This window comes from Amblyomma americanum, chromosome 6 (genome assembly GCF_052857255.1).
Source record: "Amblyomma americanum isolate KBUSLIRL-KWMA chromosome 6, ASM5285725v1, whole genome shotgun sequence".
In the NCBI taxonomy this organism is placed as follows: Eukaryota; Metazoa; Arthropoda; class Arachnida; order Ixodida; family Ixodidae; genus Amblyomma; species Amblyomma americanum.
Genome location: NC_135502.1, coordinates 76,669,907 through 76,689,690, shown reverse-complemented (window position 1 = coordinate 76,689,690; position 19,784 = coordinate 76,669,907). Strand labels below are relative to the sequence as shown.

Sequence of the window (19,784 nt, the reverse complement as noted above, 5' to 3'; positions counted from 1 at the left end):
AAAACTGAAGTGAAGAAAGACTGCAGAAGAATCTGGAGGTGAGCGGAACTGTGAAACTGATTTTGTATTTTTGGAATATTACAAGTTGAAGAAGAGCGCCTGTGTCGTCCCCACTTTATGCTAGAACAAAAGGTGCCGCCTGGTATAGCATATGGCTTCTGTCATCATCGCGATCTGTGTGTACCGTCGTCATACAGAATCCCACCCCTGCGAACAAGCAGAATTTTTGTTTATGGACATCCCGCGCGCCTGACCTGTACATGTCATTTTTGTAAATAGAATACTTGTGTATAGTTCCCGATATCTCTCCCTCCCCCTCCCTTATCCTTTCTGCCTGTCCCCTCACCTCTTTCATTTCATTACTCCAGTCTTCCTTTTATCCATTCCGCTGTCTCAGCTCAGGTGCTTCCCGTAGCAACAGGAAATGCCGGGGCTAGCAAAAATCTTTTCCTTCCTTTTCACAATTTTTAAATAAACCACTACTATTACTAATAGAAGCAGAAGTATCCAAGTAAAACACTACCGTCTTTGCCTTATGTGCTGTAATCTCTGATTTTTGTTTTCTTGCAGTCATGTCTGAGGAAAGAGCAGTGTAATGTATTTTTTCGGAGCCTGTGCAGGTCGAAGAAACATCAAGCTACGTCATCAGCGCAATGTGGATAAGCGCATGATATATATACCTTCGCTGAGGCGTCCCCATCCGGTGACGGTGGCGTTGCGACCGATCAGGTCGTCCGACTCGTTGTCGGGCGGCAGGCAAATGGGCGCGATGTGCGGCATGAACTCGAACGGCTCGTCCACCCTGACCAACGCCAGGTCGTTCTCGTAGGTGAAGAAGTTGTACTTGGGGTGCACTACCTTCTTCTTGGCGCCGCGCTCCGCGTACGGGTACGGCTCGAGCACGCTCGAGAAGTCGTACTCGCCCACCCGGATCCGTATCTGGCTCAGCAGCAGGCTGCAAAGGCAAAAGCAGAATGAATTGCGCACACGTACGCGTGGGGATTTCACGCCAAAAAGAAAGAGCGCCTTTGAGGGAGGTCAGCGTCTTTAAATAAATGAGGCCACCCTGGTCTATGCAGTGCGCTACAAATCTTGGTACGCGGCAGGGCTCTGCATTTTTCCGTCATGAGAATGCAACCGCCTTAGCCAGGAATCGTGTCGCCCACTGCGGGTTCAGTAGGAAACGGCCACCGCGAATAAAGGGGATTGCTTGGCTCTGTTTTATATGCGGGGCTCGCAAAGCAAGTAGGACCAGGGATTTTGGAATCCTTTAATGCTCTGCTTGCGAAGATCTAGACTCACGCAGGAACGCTGGAGGCTACGTCTGGCATGCTCCTAGGAGGTTACCAATTTACAAGAAGACAGTGATCATGGTGAAAAGCTAGCATCGTAATCGTTGATACGAGGGAAAACAGTGAGAATAAATAATCACATCTGAGATGAAAGGTGTAATGACATCCGTTTCTCAAAGCAAGGCTGACGTAATTATGCGTAAGTGAAATAGTATGCTGCCCCGTCAACACGTGCGGGACGTTAGTCTGATGCCGTTCAGCTCGTCGTGTTGGCGTAGACAGGTGCTGTAGATGCGAACTGCCCGAGTATCTTTCTCACCAAGCTTCCTGCGCGCTGTGCGGTATAAGTGTTTTTGCAAGGTAGGGGTTGACCAGCGAAGCCCGACATATTGCAGTGAAGCAAATGCGGGCGCTAGGATGGACTGTCCTTAATTCCTATATTAACACGTACCGGCAAGAATATTACCTTGGTTTGCTTGCTTCTTTTAGTCCAGTGGTCTCCAAACTACAGCCCGCGGGCGACATCCGGTCCGCAGTTATCGTTTCACGACAAGTTGAATACAAGTGTTAAAAATAAGTCAAATATATTCTTTATAGCTGGGGCCTGTCATTCTTCATTATAAGTTTTGTTTTGTTTATATCTGTTCATTTATTTTCCGGACATGGTCGCCATGAAAAATTTACAATCCGGCCCTCTGGCTGAAAAGTTTGGAGACACCTGTTTTAGTCCATACTGCAGTTTGGCTTGTCTCTACATAGCGGGAAGCGCAAGGCTGATCTTTGAATGACAGCTGTCTCGCCAAGTTCCAAAGGTCTGTGAGGCGGTGCGGCAGCCATTAGGAAACATCAGTCCCGCAAATAAAATTAGCCTTAGCACGATAAATAATTTTTAAAAAATGACTGATGTTTGGGTTATTTCAATTTCAGTATCTACGCAATGGTTATGACGTCAAAGATGACTACACGTCACCTGAGTGTACAATTAAACAGCGGTGTTATACCTTTTTGCCCATCCGTTACAATTTACGATTTAGGGCAAGCTGGCGCGAAAGCCATGATGAATTAAAGTCACGAAGCAGGGATTATGTCGCTGTTTTTCAGCATAGCGCGTATGACGGTGGCAGTCAGTCCACGCTGCTGTAGCTTTCTAGTACACGGTATCGCTGCAGCTTCTGGACAGCTCTTTCAGAGTAGACTAGAGCATATTTGCATACAGAACATTTGGCATATTCTTGAAGTGGTTGTTTACCTTTATAAATTTTAGTGGCGCTGTTCTCTTTTGTTGGGCGATAATAGCAGGCACTATCAGATAACTGAGCACAGTGACTCTTGTGCACGTCAGTGAGTGCCTTCAGCAAAGAATTGAGTTAAGAGAGGCAGAACTTCTACTCAGTGGTTCCTCAGTCGGTCCTTGTTGTGTCGTTTTTCATTACTTTACAATAAATGCACACCAACTTGTGCCACTGTGAATGCTCCATCGCATAAAAAGCAGTCTGTGTTCCGCTACTGTTCGTACCACCTCCAAAAAACAAAAAAACAAACGTTGAACAGTGATCGCCAAGCGCGCACGCAGGGTCACACACACGCAGACCTCATTCCCGTAGCAAAGTCTATTGATTGTTGTTATCTATTACTAGTAGTGAAGGTCAGCATCATGCCTTGCTGTTTATGCCGATATGCGATAAATGCCCTTCACGTGCTTCCTTGCGGAGCTTTAGGACACTCGGGAGAAGACGACCTCTACAAACAGTCTACGTGCAGCTGCACTGATAAACGAGTTTTCGCGTTTTGTCACTACGTGCTCTCCTTTCGGCCTCGCTGCTCAGGCATGCATACCCAAGAAGGCTCGTTTCCTTTCTTTTCGCGCTTTTTTATTTTCTCTCTTCTTTTCCCACGCCGCTCACAGCACAGTTTTCAACCAAAGCCGCACCTTGAACGGTGCCGCTATCTCGCGGCAACCGGGAGAAACTGGAGAACAGGCGGAAAGGAACAGCAAGAAAAACCGGTTCTTCCTTCCTCGCTCCGCTTGGTCGGGGCATCGCTAGTGGCCGTAACGTGCGTGCGGTGGAGCTGCTATCTGCGCTCGGAGGAGCCGGAAACCTGTGGGAGCGCGATTCAAATCTAGGTGGTGTCAACCATCTCGCCGCATGGCTAAATGGAGAGAGAACACGCGGACGAAACGGATACCCGAGATAATGCGTAATGGATTGCAATCCGCGCTGCCACGACAGGTCGTTGGTCTCTCGGGGCGAACAGGACATGCAGCGCGAGGTGACGTCACTCGCCGCCCGGTGTAGGTCCCGGTGATGCGCCTTGCTGTACACTGTTATTCGTGTCTGGATGCCGGAACGCTTGTAGAAGTGCGCGTCTCCTAAGGGCGAGGAAAATATTATGAGAAAAAAAATCGGGTCTGAATTATCTAGCCGCGGATTAATTATGCACTGCGTTCACTGCTGGTTAGGCCCTTTGATAACTGCAAACGACGTATTCATACCCATCACTGAAGCTGTACGCGTACGTAGTTCGAGTCATTAATTTCCTCCAGCAGTTAGGGCTACGCTTGTTTCTGTCGCCTTTTTCTTTTTTTTCTAGTTGATTAAGCCATTTGCTTTCCCGAGGAATGCTTCGCTTTTGTCGCAGTGTCTACGTTACACTTAGCGTTTTCAGTCTTTCGTAGCTTTCATCGTAGTTTTATAAAAAGAAAGAAAAGGAGCTCAACTACCAGGTTATGAGGTTTCTTTATTTTTTTTTCTAGGAATACACTGCTGCGAGTCGAAAGCGCTACCTCTTGGCTACCGCTTGGACACAAAGTTCAGAACATACCACACGACGACATGGCCACCCTAGCAGACCAGATACAATCTCCGCAGCCCATGCCATCGCAGCGTACGGCAGTGAGAGCGTCCTGCTTCGAGTAGTGTAAGAGAGGTCGACGGACTTACGACGCGCAGAAGAGCAGGCTATGGAAACGACCGACGAGAAGTTGCCTCTGCACCTACATCCCCATCCTGCCTAGTTCCCTAGCAGCTGCCGAGAGCCATCCCTACCTTGCAGTAAAGACTTTATTCATTCATTCATTCTAGGAAAACATCACGATGCGAATGAAACATGTTGTGTGTGGATACAATGTTCATATCTTGTGTATGCAAGGTTCCTGTCCACTGAGCTAAATCGCCTGAGCTGGAAAAACAAACTGTAGTCCTATAAGAACGCGTTTGGGCGAGAAGATGTAATAAATGTCACAGTACTCATCCACGCAATGCCCGGCCGTGGCGATCCAGTACTTGTTCAGGATGGCGCCTCCACACCGATGTGTGCTGGAAAAGCCGAAGAAGGACGTCCTTCGCACGGATACCTGCGATCAGAAAGGCAGCATGTTTAGAGAACTCGGCGCCACTTTGTTCGGTGTAACTGCGGAGTATTGTAATGATGACCAATGTTTTTGGCCTTGGATATCAGATATCAGAATCCACGATATGAAGGCAATTAGCGTTGCTTCCGGCATCAACTAGTTGCCGATAGAAACATTTCTTAATCCTGCGGCGAGAAAGTAGCAACCTGTCACCGAGGGCGGTCCACTGTGGTGCAACATATCGCGACGAGTTAAGACACTTCGTATAAGGTTGCTCCGATAAATTGAACTCATTTAGTCCCCTCATTTGTATTTTAGTATTCGGCGCACAGCTCTGTGCCAATAGAAATACAAAACTACACTGTGTCGTTTGAGAGGCGCTGGCCGCAGTAAAGCTGAGTACAGACTTCTTAAATCTTTCGGAACCGCTTCACAGGAGACCGGTCGGGGTGCATAAATACATTTTATAAATAGATATTAAATAGGCAGGTTAATAGGTAAATCGGCACGCTAAAAGCAAGAAACTGCGACAGTTTGTGCAGTGCAATGAAAGACATACGCCAGCACGGAGTCAGCACAGAGGCCCGTGCCTTCCGCAGTCCTCAGTAGCCCGCAAAACCTCTGTTCCCTGCTCACCAGTATACACTGTTCGAGCAACGGAGGCTGTTCAACCTACGAGGCCTGCAGCGGTGGCCTAGTGAATCGTACAGAGCCAGGTCGCGAGTTCTAACTCGGCCGAAGCGACTGGATTATGTTAGGGCACTCGAATGGTAATCTTTGGGCGCGTGTTCAACATAACCACGTGGGCGCAAATATTCCGAAGTTCCCACTGGGGTGGGCTTGACAGCAGCTCCATCGGCTTTGGGACGGAAAACACCATCGACTAGTTTGGATATGCTGATTAAACCGACGAAGTGACCGGGGCATTTGAGCGCGAAATAAGAGTTTCAACTTGTGTTACAAATCCAGAAGAATGTCCTCTACCGCCTGGAGTGCGCAAACTTCTTCATTAGATGGGTTCATCTGTGATATACAGTTAATTTTCATGAAGCTTTTCATGTTGTGACAAGTTACGATTGTATGTCCGCATGGAGGCTTCGAAATGCTGCTTATGAGCTATCAACACACTTTAGAAACTTATGAGAGGATTAGGCAACACTGTCGCTTGTGTTAAGAAAATTGAAATTGTCAACCGAGTTCTAAATCTTGATTTTGAGACAACCGGCGCCTTCTGTAGTCACTTTTCCCTTCTTATTGAATGAAAGTGAAAGTTTATTTTTTCCCCCTCTAAAATACTGGAAATGTGCCTCGGACAAAAAGCTAGGAGGGAAGTCTGAGAGGTGCCCGAGGATCAGCAGGGCAAGTTAGAAAAAAAGGCAGAGCAACAGAGCATGTGCACACTCACAGGCAAACATAAACATGAAGCACGTCGACGTGACGTAGTACAGAACAGCGAAATTTCCGCTCATGAAACAAAGAAATCATAAACATGGAAAGTAATAAGCCACTAGTAACCTTCGAATAGGATGCAACACTTCGTGGTTTAAACCTTGAGGAAAATAAAGACGGAGCTGCATGAAAGAAATACGATGTAAAGTCCTTCATTGGTGTTGAAAAAATGATAGGGCTGTTTACGCAATAATGATTTAGCGTGTATGGCAAAGTGAACCGAAGGCTCTGGTTGCCATATAGTGCCCTCCTTCGAGGAACGTCCCATTCTTGTTTGCTTCTGATGAAGAAGCGTTTTTCTCTAAGCCTAACTATAACAAGAATCTTCAGGAAGTCGGATACGCATTGCGGCGAGAATATAAGGCGATGCAGTAAGTGATACCCAAATGTGGCATGCACGCGTAATATCCGTATGGGCAGTGTGGCACGCACCAGCGATAAGACTTATTGCCTCCTTTTGGAGGGCGAGTTTTATATTTAGGTTTGTTAACATGTAGTGCACCAAACAAGGTGACAGTAATTTAGGTACGATTGAAATAATGGCGGTAAATCATAAACTTATGCTTCGGAGAAAACCCACTGCGACATCTAGAGAGGAAGCCTATAGATTTCGAAAGCTTGCTTTCAAAGTTCAGGCCATCTTATGCGAGAGTCGAAAACCACGCCTAGTGATTTAAACTTGTTCACGGTTTCAATAACATTATTTTCCAGCTTTAGTTCGTTTCCTGGAGTAATATGAAAGCTAACGGGACGAAAAAGAGCCTTATTCTTGCTGCAGTTAACTACCAAGCCATTAGCTCTGTACCATTTCTGCAGCCCGCAAAGCATCAGATTCCCTCTAGTAACTAGCTCGTCAGCAGAGGAGCCGCTAAGAATAAAACTTGTGTCATCATCGTACTGAATTCAACTTACGTTATGGGCTATACTTGCGATGTTGTTTGCATAAACATTAAAGAGAAACGGACCGCGAAGGCTACCTTGTGGGACGCCACATTGAATCAAAAGACACCAGATTTGTAATTACCGACCGTAACGACTTGCGTACGCGTGCTTAAGTAAGACCGAAAATTTCAAGAGAATGACCACGGATGCCGTAGCACTCACGTTTAGAGTAGTATTTTATGATTAAGAACGTCTAAAGCTTTGTTAAAATCGACAGAAATACTGGGCGTCTTTTTCTTCGCAAAAAAGAACAAAAGGTGAGTGCGCATCTCTGCAGGCCGAGAATCTGGTATCTGCTTAATTCCATATTGCGTTCTCTTCGTAGGCTTCGCAGGCGGCGACTATCACGAGTGATGGTAGGTTGTAAACTGCAAGCGTCTAACGTCACTTCATAGCCATCCCTCCGCACTACTGAATGCCTTTTAGCGACATCAGCCCTGAGGCATAAGTCACGTAATCAAAGCTGCGCATTAGTGGACTATCGCTGATGGTATTCTTAACGTAGACAAATCCGAGTTCACAATTGACTGAAAGGAGGTCCAAGCGAGACTCTGCAAGTTAGCAGCGAATGCGAAGCCGACCAAAAAAATAAAATTGCGTTACATTACCGATCTGGAATCTCGCTGAGATATAACAACTAGAGGCATGGAGCTAGTTTCAGATGACGATACTATGAAGGAATCGGCTTGTCAGGTTTAACAGACTTGAGCTCACTTAATATCTGAGCCACGTCAACACCTCGCTTTCGTGTACAAGTCTAGGCCAGTGATGTTTCATTCAAGGAATTTTCATTTTCTGGGGTAAATTTCGGTTTAAAACACGGCAGTTACGTTGAGGTGACACTAGTTTGAGTGATAAAGGCTACGTACGGGATAGGAGTCCCTATTAGTCATTCACATGCTTGTTTCCTTTGCTTCCATAAAAAAGATGATGCTAAGAATGACCTTGACTATTTTCTTTTCATTATACTTTGTTTGTCCTTGTGCACAAGGTCACATAGGCCACTTGGATTTTAAGGTCAGCAAAATACGCTACTTCATTAAATACTTGGATATTCCAGCGAGCGAACGTCCAGTGAGCATAATACAGCCCACTTATTGAAGCGAACTGAATAGTTACACTACGGGCTACCCCAGCCAAACGTGAACAGAAAGTCGAATATACTACTGGTGCAAGTTTCGCAAAAGCATCTGAAGCAGAATTATCGGTTATCGCCCAACTGAGCACCACGAAAACAAGAGACACATATTCGTTTTCCTCCTGAGAGCACCCATTCTTCAGGCTCGCTGAACTTGTGGCGAAGCTTCAGCATGCGTGTTCCCCGTCCACAAATGGACCCACCCTGGTGGTGCGTATACGTACCTGCCACGGCCATGCTCCGAACGAGGCGCTCTTGCCTCCCACAACCTTCGTCTGCGGCAGGATGGACGGAACGCCGCACTCCCCTGTTAAAATAGAGAGAAAACGGAGTCAACGCAGGGTATACCTTAAAGAAAAATCTTTGCCGCAAAGCACCTTACCGAGACAAAGACGTTCGACAGTCATTCGCAATTACTAAAACGAGTGAGCATGCAGGCAGGAAAACCAAAATCATGAACGGCACCTTTGTTAAATCAAAAGTGGGTCTTCTGCCATTCTTTTTATCTTGTTATTTCCTTGTTCTTTTACAACCCATTCTGAGTTTCGTTTTGCTTTGCGGACGCATTATGCACCTGTCCGCAAAAAACAGCAATGCATTACAACAGCTGCGATGCTACTACACCTGGTTTACCTGCATGAGTACTGTTGAAAATACAGAGGAAAAGAAAGGAAGGTTTTTATCCATGAAAAACTACTCTTTCCGGCGTACACTATCGGCCGAAATGCGCGTGGAAACCTAGAGAAAAGAAAGTTTTTGAAAGACTAAGACTTCAAATAAAATCACGAAGATAAATGAGTCAGGTAAACAATAGATGCCAGTCAAAGAAGTTTGAAAGTGATGCATTTTATACGCTGCTACAGACACAATTCAAAGCTCCTCGAGCAGGCCAGTGTCCGGAAGGTAGAAAATGAATAGCTAGAAACGTCGGTTTTGCTGCCAAAGGCGGCCTCCTCTTAAACCTGTTTTTTCTTTACTGTGCACGCTGAGCGATGTAGCCATGGCTCCCTCGCGGTATACTGTCTTCAGGTGAAGACCTCACGTGAATATATTTAAAAGAGCCTGCCAGACTGTAAATGTAGCATCACCAAACCTGCACCCGAGGGCTTTTCGTTGTTGAGGTATTTTTCCGTTACAAGATTCAGGGGCTACATGACACGACAGTGAAATGAACATGCAGCATTTAACACTTTACCCGCAAAGTTCGACCAGCTGCCTTCATACAACACCCACGTACCAGTTATGGCATCGTTGAGCGAAGTCCTTTGGTTTCGTGTAGAACGATGTTATTCAGAATATATGTGAGGTAATATTTCTCAGAAAGGACACACCAGTGCGCGGCATCGCGTGGAGTTAGGAGCAGACTGGAGGCTACTTGAGGGACTCGGAAAGGCGGTACGCGCAGGCGATTCCGAAAGCGGTGCATCTTGCGAATAACATCAGCTTAGTTCTCTCACACAACAGAATTAGCCCCTAAAGTGGCTCGGAAATGAACTGAGAATTACAGCAAAGCTTGCGTGCTGCCACTTGATAATTGCACGTGAGAACTGTGTGAATTCTGTGGGAACGCCTCCCACACCCCGAAAGGCGTGAACGTCATGCTTGACCGCCAGACACGCCGCGTGCGTGAAAAAGCTTGCCTGCAGGCTAACAAAGTTTCGGCACTGCGCAGAAACTGAAGGAGTTGTCAAACACCTTACGAAAATATAATCACGGAAATTTCGGCGTCTTTTTTTCTATTTTTTAAACAAACAACTCAAACAAAAGTGACAAAAACGCCGAACGGCGTTTTCTTTGCAAACCAAGTCCTTCCTATAGCTGAGATAGAAGAGTGATGCCTAACAAGCAACCTCCTAAAATTAATTCCCTGAATTCAGCGCGAAACAAAAACAAAAAACGGACCAGATACCTAACTTCAGGGGAACGTACGAAAATTTCGAGGGATGGACACTGCTTCATGAACACTGCGCAACGGCTGTTGCGAGCGTCACGCAACGGCCGTTACATTTACCGCCTTGCGTGAAGCACGCTCCTCTACTTCTCACGGTCACTGAAGCTGTCTTGATACGCGGACGTGATCTGCGTAACACTGAAAAGCTTGTGGCTCGGCGGTGGTCACGTCGGATCCATTTATGCTTATTCGCAGATTACCCCCATTGTCTTTGCTGCATTACCCCGGGTTGCTGAGATTTTTCTAAGGCTACTTTTTATATTTTATTTTTCTCAACGCGTGCTTGCAGAGCGGTTAGTGCACGGGCCTACCGTTTGAGAACGCGCTCTTAGCGACGCTATATCCGTACTGTTTGTAGCGGATCTAAGTGCTTTTCGTTACGCTTGGGAGAGCGTAACTGCAGAATCTTCCTTTAGAAGTAACCGCCGTTGTTATGTGCGGTCCTCCGAAATAGTGATGTTGAGTCGTTTCTTGCTGCTTTTTACGTTACCTGCTTCTTATCGCTTTAGTCGAGGTGCATTTGTTTTATTGTTTTTTCAGCGTGCAAAACTTTGCTTCCAGCACAAATACTTTTAAGCCAGCCATTACATTCGACAGCAGTTGTAGCTGGACATCTGAGAAAACAGAACAATTCCTACCGTATAACTATAGCCAACCATGTTTTTGTGGGGCACAAGAAATTGTGGCTTACGAATGACATTTCATTTTTAGGATTTAATAATTTCGCCAAATCTGACCCCTGAGAGAGCATGACTTTGTGACGACAACTTATCCGGAAACAGATCGTTTATAAATAAAATCAAATTTCAACTCACTGTGGCGATGAATTGCAAAGAAAAGCGATTTACAACAAATTCCTTGCAATCAGAAGTCGAACACGTGCAGCACACATAACTAGAGATAATGCCGCCAAAGGTTTGCAAGCAATACGCCATTAATATGTTAAAAGTACGTCTTTTTAATTCCATTTTCCATGACTTGTTCATGCACAACCTTGGTTACGGTTGCATGAAGATGCATTAGCTTCTTCTAAAATCAGTTGGGATTTAGAATAAAAACTGCAGCTCTTTCCAGGATAAGAAAAAAAATTCTTATTAATTAAATCACGAGCGGCCGTACTAAAATTATTTTGCGCGTTCAACACGGCACCTAATTTGATCGAAACATAAGCTTTTCAAGAAAGACAATTCAACGTGAGGTTTTCTTTCTCTTTAAATTATCGTAGGTGCTGGAAATAGGATAACTAAACATACTTTCTCATTCTGGCTCGTATATCGATATCGCTTTTGGGGAAAGACCACCGGAATCGTTGTTGCTACCCCACTAAGGCAACGTTTTGTTGCTATGAAAGCTAGGTAAGGCAGAACAATGCAGTGACTTGGTTTACACCAGGCCCTAACCTTTTTATTTTAACTCGCAACACTTGCGTTTCTTTAGATGCGCCATTTTAGTGTTCTTTCGAGGAGCTTCCTCACCCTTGGGCCTCTTGTTGAGGAGCTGTGTCGGAGGTACAGGCCTCTTGGAGCCTCCGGATGTCGCCGCGTTGCTAGCCTGCGCCGCCACCGTGGCCGGCGGCTTCCTCGTCGTCGGCCTCCCGTGTGTACCGTGCGGGGGCCGCTGAAGACCCGGGGGGCGACCCGCCGCGGGCCTCTTGGTCGTCGTAGTCGTGGTTGTCGTGGTCGCCTTCGTCGTCGTCCTCCTCTTCGTCGTGGTCGGCGGTCTCGTAGGTGGCCGGCGGCTAGGCCGGAATGTGATGATGGGCACCAGCGTTGGGCGTGGTCTGAACAGCGACCAGAAGGTCGTGATCCCCGGCGGCCGGAACGTCGGCGGCCAGCGAGTGGCCGTGACCACCACGCTGGCCACCGTCGGAGAGGTCGCCGGCGTCGTGCTCGTCGACGCCGGTCGCGTCGAAGACGTCGTGCTTGGTCTCGCGGAAGGCTTGTACGTCCTTCTCGTCGTGGGCCTCTTAGTCGTGGTCGGCGTCGGTGACGTGGGCGTCAAGTAGATGAGCGTGAAGTTTCGCTGAGGGTAGCTGGGAACGGCGATGCTGTTTAGGCTGGTGGTTACTGACGGCTTGTTGGGTGGCTTGGTTTGCGGCGGTTTGGGACGCTGCTTGTGCACGGGGGGCAGCTCTGTGGACGTCGAGGAAGGCGGCTCCGGCGCCAGGCCTCCGGCTACGCTGTTTTCGCTGTCGTCGTACTCACAGCAAGAACCGTACAGGAAGCCATCGGTGCAGGTGCCCAGGTGCTTGCCGTCCAGCTTGATGCACTCCCACACGAACATGCACGTGCCCCGCTCGCCGATGGCGTTTTCGCATGACTTGGGGCTGATCTTGAGACCTGCGAAAAAGACGGCGCACGTCATGTTAAGTCTCTCGGACGTTTAAACTAGTTTCAATTCGGCACGCAGGCACGATATCTCTGCATGGTTGATGGTCAGTGAGATCTCATCGCCGAATTGCCGTAATAAAAGCTCTTGCCTTGAGATATGAAATGCAGTGATTTCCTTGTTTTTTCTCTCATGGTTCAGTCTCTTATGTGCGTGCCGCCGCGGTGGCTCAGTGGTTATGGCGCTCGGCTGCTGATCCGAAGACTCGGGTACGATCCCGGCTGCAGCGGTCAAATTTCGATGGAGGCGAAATTCCGGAGGCCCGTGTTCTGTGCGATGTCAGTGCTCGTTAAAGAATACCAGGTGTACGGCGTCCCTCATAGCCTGTGTAACTTTGGGACGTTAAACCCCCATATATAATCTCATATGCCTAATTTTGGAGTTCAGAATGTTCTGCAGGCTCAAAATTTGTAATTTTACTCGTAGCTGTAAATGAGGGTCTCGAATGTGGTGCTTTCTCTGCGATAGTGCTGAACAGTGCGTTCGTGATAGTAGTCAGGAGGAGCAATAAAAGAAGACATAGTGACGGCCAGGAGGTAGCCTCCAATGATTCGAGACGCGTCTCGTCCACAGCGTCAAAGGAGGAAAGATACGAAATGAAATAGGTTTTATAATTCGAGAAGCAAAGAAAAAAAAATTATGGGAACGCAAACACTAAAAAAAAACAGTATGAAGAAACCAGTCATAGAAGCCTACTCGTACTGGTAAAATATTAAACACACAGTGCCTTTGCCAGTGATTAGAGAGGGAAAATGTGTTTTCGAAGATTAAGTGCAGGTGTCGTTCTCTCAATGAAATGTGTTAAAAGCTTAACGCAGAATGCACGTACCTTTGGCGAGTGATATGACTGAGAATGTGAATACTAAGACTGGAAGAATCGGCGTGGCGCCGCCCGTTTCTGCTAACCGCCATCGAATGCCCTGCAAAGACACAAAGAGAGACAATGATAATGAAGCGGAAAGTATGCTTTCCAAGTACTTCACGTACACATGCACTATTATGTATTACTTAGCAGGACAACGTTACGCCAGAATACTTTAAGTACTTACGACGCTAGATATAACAACGCTGGCATTCTGATAATACCGTTTTTAGCAACAAGCAGATCTTTCACGGGAAACCGTCACGAGTATTGCGATTTCATCTATCTGTGTTCATAAATGTTTCGGTTGCAGTGGGACCTGGTGCAATCAACCCAGTCGTTGTACCAGGCTGCAGGGTTGGGCTCATCGGTGGGTACTACAGCGCTCGCTGCAGTGGTACCGTAAACGCGGTAATCAAGGAGGAGCTTATTGCGGAATACCTTGGAAGTCAGCTTATTGAATCTAGACCTGGTAACCTATTTATCATATCATTCGGTGCGGGAAGTCATGAACAAAATCAGAGGTAGAGTATGATGATGGCGAAAGTAGCGAATATACCGAAGCGTGATTGAACATGATTTATAAACCATCTCCCCTGAATTTACAGTTCCAGCGACTAATTTCGCTACAGCTGGCCTAAAGCCTGACCAGGGTATATTGAAAATAATGTATGGAACTCCATGACGGTTAGACCAAGTTTGGCCAAAGAACACAAATAAAAAGTAAAAACAAAACGCCATGTTCTTTTGAAGTATGCTGAATGTGAAATCGAGGACTATCTACAAGGCCACAAAAATAAAGATTTTGATATTATTAGAAACAATATATTTTGCAAGATAGTTATATATTTGCCGATGTGTGCTGGCGCATTGTGGCCAGCGTATACCGGTGCGTCCAAAACTGGCGTTTCGTTAAATACTTGTGCTCGCGACGGAATCGTCACTGGCCTGCTTTTACCGCGACCCATGTCGGCTTCAGCGCCGAGAAGACAGGGCCAAAAAATTTTGCAGACCTCTTTTCTTGACCTCTACAGTATTATTCCTCCAAGGGAACTAGTCACGCGCCTAAAGCCCTCTACACGAATATACCAAGCATCGCCAATGCTCGCCCGTTTCTAGTGTGGCATGCATAGGCTTCGGAGCCGAAGAAACGGGCCTTGGAGGAACAATGTCGCAGAGGATAGCGAGAGACTTACCGAAATATTTAACCCCATTTTTTTGGCGCCAAATCCTATACGGCCGAGGTAAAAGCGGCCGCAAAGCTGCGATTCCTCCGCGAGTGCCGTTTGCTTGCCTCGCCGCATGACACACGAATACACCGGTCAGTGCAGCCCAACCACACGGCTTCACCTCACGATCGCCTTGTGTTGTGACGGAGCATAGGTATATCAGGCGGAAACCTTTAACTGCTTCGGTCATGACCGCCTTTCGGCCAACGGTAATCGTCTTGAGCTTTCATTCTCCGCCGCTGGCACTCATCTTGGCCTTGTGTAAGCAGCGGCGGGAAGTGGATAGCGTTAAGCGCACGAAACACTGACGAACAATAAGACTACTTGCACTGTGATTACGAGTACTCTTAAATGGGAGTAAAAAGGCAGCAAGGACAGCTTATTCTCTTTTTCACTCCTTTAATTCTGTTTAGGGTGTACGCGTGTGACTGTGCCGAGAACACGGAAATATCACACTGCAGCTGAGAAGCGTAGCGTGCTCGTAGCGGACCGTGTGTGTAGCGAAGTGGTTTGGTGAACGGGAGAACTCCAATTACTTTGGCAAAGCGAACAGTGCACACAGTGTTGCATGACGTTGTTCAGTGTGTGGGACGTATCCGAGAACCCTGCGCCGTTGGCGTGTCGATAAAATACGGATTGATCGACAGGGTTGTGACGCCACAACAACATGAGCTCGCGGGGGTAATTCAAAACCCCACAACGATCGTTCAGTAAAACAGCGGTGACGTCACTACACAATTCCTTATTTGTCTACAGGGCAGTGACGTCTTTCCACCACCATTACTTAGTGCCTCTGAGGAAAGAATAGCAATTGTTTTGAAAAGAAAAATGGTCGAGCCGGCGCTCTAACCGTTGCCTGTTGGGTCGTCAGCCAAGGCGCTTTACCCCTCGACCAGGGTGGAATGTTCGTTCGACTTGTGTGGTCTTCGACGTGTGTTCGCCTTGTGTGCCTCGTGGTAAATTAAAAAAAAGAGAAAAAAGAAAATAAGGAACCGTGGCAGTGTCCGCGAAGTGGTATGCAAAGAGGACTCCAGACCACTGAAGGTACCTATTAGCGTTATCGCTAAGTGTGCCCCGAAGTTTTGCCACGCCGAAGCTTACGAATTGTCCAGAGAGACAACCGTACGTGCGGGCCCCGGTTGAGGCGGGAAAAGTTTTGAGGCACCTCACTGAAGAGCTAGAAACGGAGCCTAGATTGGGAAAGGTACTGTCAAAGGCTCAGGAAAGACCTGGGCGAGTTGAAGGAACTTACTGAATTCAAGCAGTATTGTGGCGCAACGACGTTAAACTAAAAGGGGTACCAGAGTCAGAGAATGACAATATAAAGCGACACAATGCAGAAGGTGGCCAAATGACTGAAAATACGGCTCTCTGCATGTGACATAGGTGTCGCACATGTAGTTACAACTGAAGGATCTGGACTGCCAAATAAATTGTGAAGATCACTTCAAGGTGTATTCACTGCCAGCGCCTACGAGATCCTTGCTGCCGTCTAAAGCAGGAGTGTTAGCCCCACAGTGTGTAAATAAAGTTACTGATGACGATGATGATGATGACGACGACGATGATGATGATGTGGGACAAGTTCTTTCAGGCAGCAAAGAAAAACCGGTTGAACACAACAATGCTTGGTATTGAGAAAAACGAGGCAGCTTTTTGTAAACGGCCACCTATTTTCTGAAAATCAAATCTTGATAGGCTAGGCCGGGTTGAAACAGGAAGAAGTGTAATCTTGGAGAGGAAAGCAGGCAATTTGAAAGTAATACATCTTACATATTGAAGATGATCTTGCAAAAATTGTCTAGTAACTCAAATATAGCCGCAGCTACTTCAGGGCTGAAACGTCACTTTAACGAAGAACGACAACGGTAGCTTGCACATGATCCACATAAATATACGTGGTATAAAAAAACGAACTTGCTGTTTGCCTGTCTTCCTCAGCACACACACACACACACACACAAAACCTCACAATGTCATTGAAATATCCCAAATATCCGAAACCTGGCTCAAAAAAGGCGAGGATGTTATTATTCCTGATTACCTAATAATTTCACAATCGCCTGATTCATTTTCGCTTGGGTTTGGTGTAGCTCTTTGTGTTCACAACAGTCGCACTTATCTGCCAAACTTCTCATGCAGTACGCTTGATTTCGAAACACTATTTAACAGACTGGACAACTCTGGGATCCTAGATTTCGTATACAGACCCCATAACGCAGCTGTAGCTTTATTTATTCAAAAACTTGTATCAGTATTCTTCACCCTAGCAGCAGAAGACAAGGAGGAGGAGAAAGAGGAAAGGTGGGGAGGTTAATTGGTAGACAAAGACCCGATTATAATTAGCGGCGACGTTACTATTGATACACGTAATGCAAAATGCAATGACTACACGTATCTATCTGCTAACAATAGTGAAAACAGCGCTAAAGAGGAAGCCGGAAGGCGAAACGAGGAAGTGACAGGAAAGAGCGCTGACTGACAACTGAATTTATTGAGCGAAACTCGCGCAATATATAGGAAGGCAGTGGCAAAGATAGTCAAATGCAGTCAACGTCACATGATGCAAAGAGCCAAAAAGCGATAAAAAACAAAACAAGATGATAAAGCCAACAGTGAACTGAAGCTCAAAAGGGGTGGTAACAAAAAGGAAACTACACTCAATGACTATACACAGTTAATGTCACATGGTGTAAAGAGCCATAATAGCGATAAAACCACAACAGGATGAAAAGGCTTAAAGTCCGCAGAAACTCAAAGGGATGGTAACAAAAACTACATGTTGACTTAAACAGTTAATGTCACAAGGTGTAAAGAGCCATAAAAACCAATAAAACATCCATAGCAGATAATAAGGGTAAAACCGATAAAAACTGAAGAAATGGAATTGTGGAAAGAATAAAAATTGACAATGTAGCAACGTAAGGGTAAAAAATTCACAGACCATAACAAAAAAACGATGCAACAGTGACACTCAGCGATTGAAACACGCGTAGTTAACAATAAAAAAATGTTTTAGGAATGTTGTTCCAAAAAGGCACGTTCACTTCCGTACAAGGATTTAGACGCGTCACTGACACATTCCAAGCCCTTTCTTTTTATAAAGAAAGCTTCCTTCAATTCCCGGGCTACACTGTCTCTACTCCTATCAAGAACTACAGTTTCGCGTAAACGAGGCATGCATTTACACTCCTTGCAATGAACCGCTGGCACTGGCTCTAATCTAGCGGTTCATTGCAAGGAGTGTAAATGCATGCCTCGTTTACGCGAAACTGTAGTTCTTGATAGGAGTAGAGACAGTGTAGCCCGGGAATTGAAGGAAGCTTTCTTTATAAAAAGAAAGGGCTTGGAATGTGTCAGTGACGCGTCTAAATCCTTGTACGAAAGTGAACTTGCCTTTTTGGAACAACATTGCTAAAAAAATTTTTTATTGTTAACTACGCGTGTTTCAATCGCTGAGTGTCACTGTTGCATCGTTTTTTTTGTTATGGTCTGTGAATTTTTTACCCTTACGTTGCTACATTGTCAATTTTTATTCTTTCCACAATTCCATTTCTTCAGTTTTTATCGGTTTTACCCTTATTATCTGCTATGGATGTTTTATTGGTTTTTATGGCTCTTTACACCTTGTGACATTAACTGTTTAAGTCAACATGTAGTTTTTGTTACCATCCCTTTGAGTTTCTGCGGACTTTAAGCCTTTTCATCCTGTTGTGGTTTTATCGCTATTATGGCTCTTTACACCATGTGACATTAACTGTGTATAGTCATTGAGTGTAGTTTCCTTTTTGTTACCACCCCTTTTGAGCTTCAGTTCACTGTTGGCTTTATCACCTTGTTTTGTTTTTTATCGCTTTTTGGCTCTATGCATCATGTGACGTTGACTGCATCTGACTATCTTTGCCACTGCCTTCCTATATATTGCGCGAGTTTCGCTCAATAAATTCAGTTGTCAGTCAGCGCTCTTTCCTGTCACTTCTTCGTTTCGCCCTCCGGCTTCCTCTTTAGCGCTGTTTTCACTATTGTCAGTATGGACCAACTAGCCCAGCAAAAAGTTCTGCTAGATTATCTATCTGCTAGTCCGTCAATTTTTAAGATTTCGATGATTATCTCCACTAGAACAACAAGCGCGTCTGCAAAGGTCATTATTGATCATATAACGTTTACAACTTCGGAAATTATTCCGGGGGCATGCAACCAACCCATTTCAGATCATTACCCACATGCGTCACGATCAAAAACATCATTAAACTAAAGCATGCCAACGTAACTACCAGAATTTACTATGTTCTACTGGGAGTGAATGTGTGCATAGATGGCGACTACGGGAGTGGAATGTACTATTATAAGTGACTGTGTGCATAGCGGGGTAGATCCGACAGGTTGTAGGACATTATTAACAGATAAGTGACGCTACGGTGGAGCAGTTGCCGGCAGAATAAGCAAGGCTAATCCCACCTGTAGCATTCAACACCTCAGCTCAACTCAATCTAACATCCAGTCAATCGGCACTAGTAACATATACCACGATGACGTTGAAACTGAATTCTTCAGCCTAACCGAAACCCTTAGATGCGTTACAATTCACAGCAGTACTAAGAAATTTGTGCGCTGATATAAGGTGCCCGTTTTGCCCGAGATGACAAATTCTAGCACTGTTGCAGCAGAAATGCTTGGGATCTTAAATGAAAACAGCATAACGATAACAGAATATAATAAATTGGTGGCAGTTATGCGCAGAAAAAAGAATTTTATATATGCCTAATCGAACATATCGCCGGTAAATCAAAAGTATGTCGGAAATTGCAAACAATATTATTGGAAAACCGCGGCAACAACAGGTGTTTCCCGGCGCCGTTGATCAGAACGTTGTCATCATCATCATCATCAGCATGACTACATCCACTGCAGGGCAAAGGCCTCTCCCATGTTTCTCCAATTAACCCTGTCCTTTTCCAACGGCGCCCACCCTATGCCTGCAAACTTCCTAATCTCATCCGCCCACCTAACCTTCTGCCGCCCCCTGCTACGCTTGCCTTCTCCTGGAATCCACTCTGTTATCCTTAAGGACCAGCGGTTATCTTTTAGGTAGGTTTAATTCATATTTTACTACAGCTGAAATTTCTTCGGCTACCAATGTAGCCAACACAGATATAAATTCTTTGTTCCTGAGTTAACTGC

At 45.9% G+C, this 19,784-nt stretch overlaps 1 protein-coding gene across 1 annotated transcript in view; it reads right to left on the bottom strand.

Annotated features, from left to right (window-relative positions):
• LOC144093740 (uncharacterized) overlaps positions 1-19,784 on the bottom strand; it is an 80,712-nt gene that overhangs the window by 12,947 nt on the left and 47,981 nt on the right. The window contains exons 2-6 of the mRNA XM_077627419.1: positions 13,342-13,432; positions 11,600-12,463; positions 8,398-8,480; positions 4,541-4,647; positions 681-955 (exon numbers count right to left, since the gene is read on the bottom strand). Coding sequence (XP_077483545.1) covers positions 681-955; positions 4,541-4,647; positions 8,398-8,480; positions 11,600-12,463; positions 13,342-13,432 — 1,420 coding nt within the window. The remainder of the gene's footprint in view (positions 1-680; positions 956-4,540; positions 4,648-8,397; positions 8,481-11,599; positions 12,464-13,341; positions 13,433-19,784) is intronic.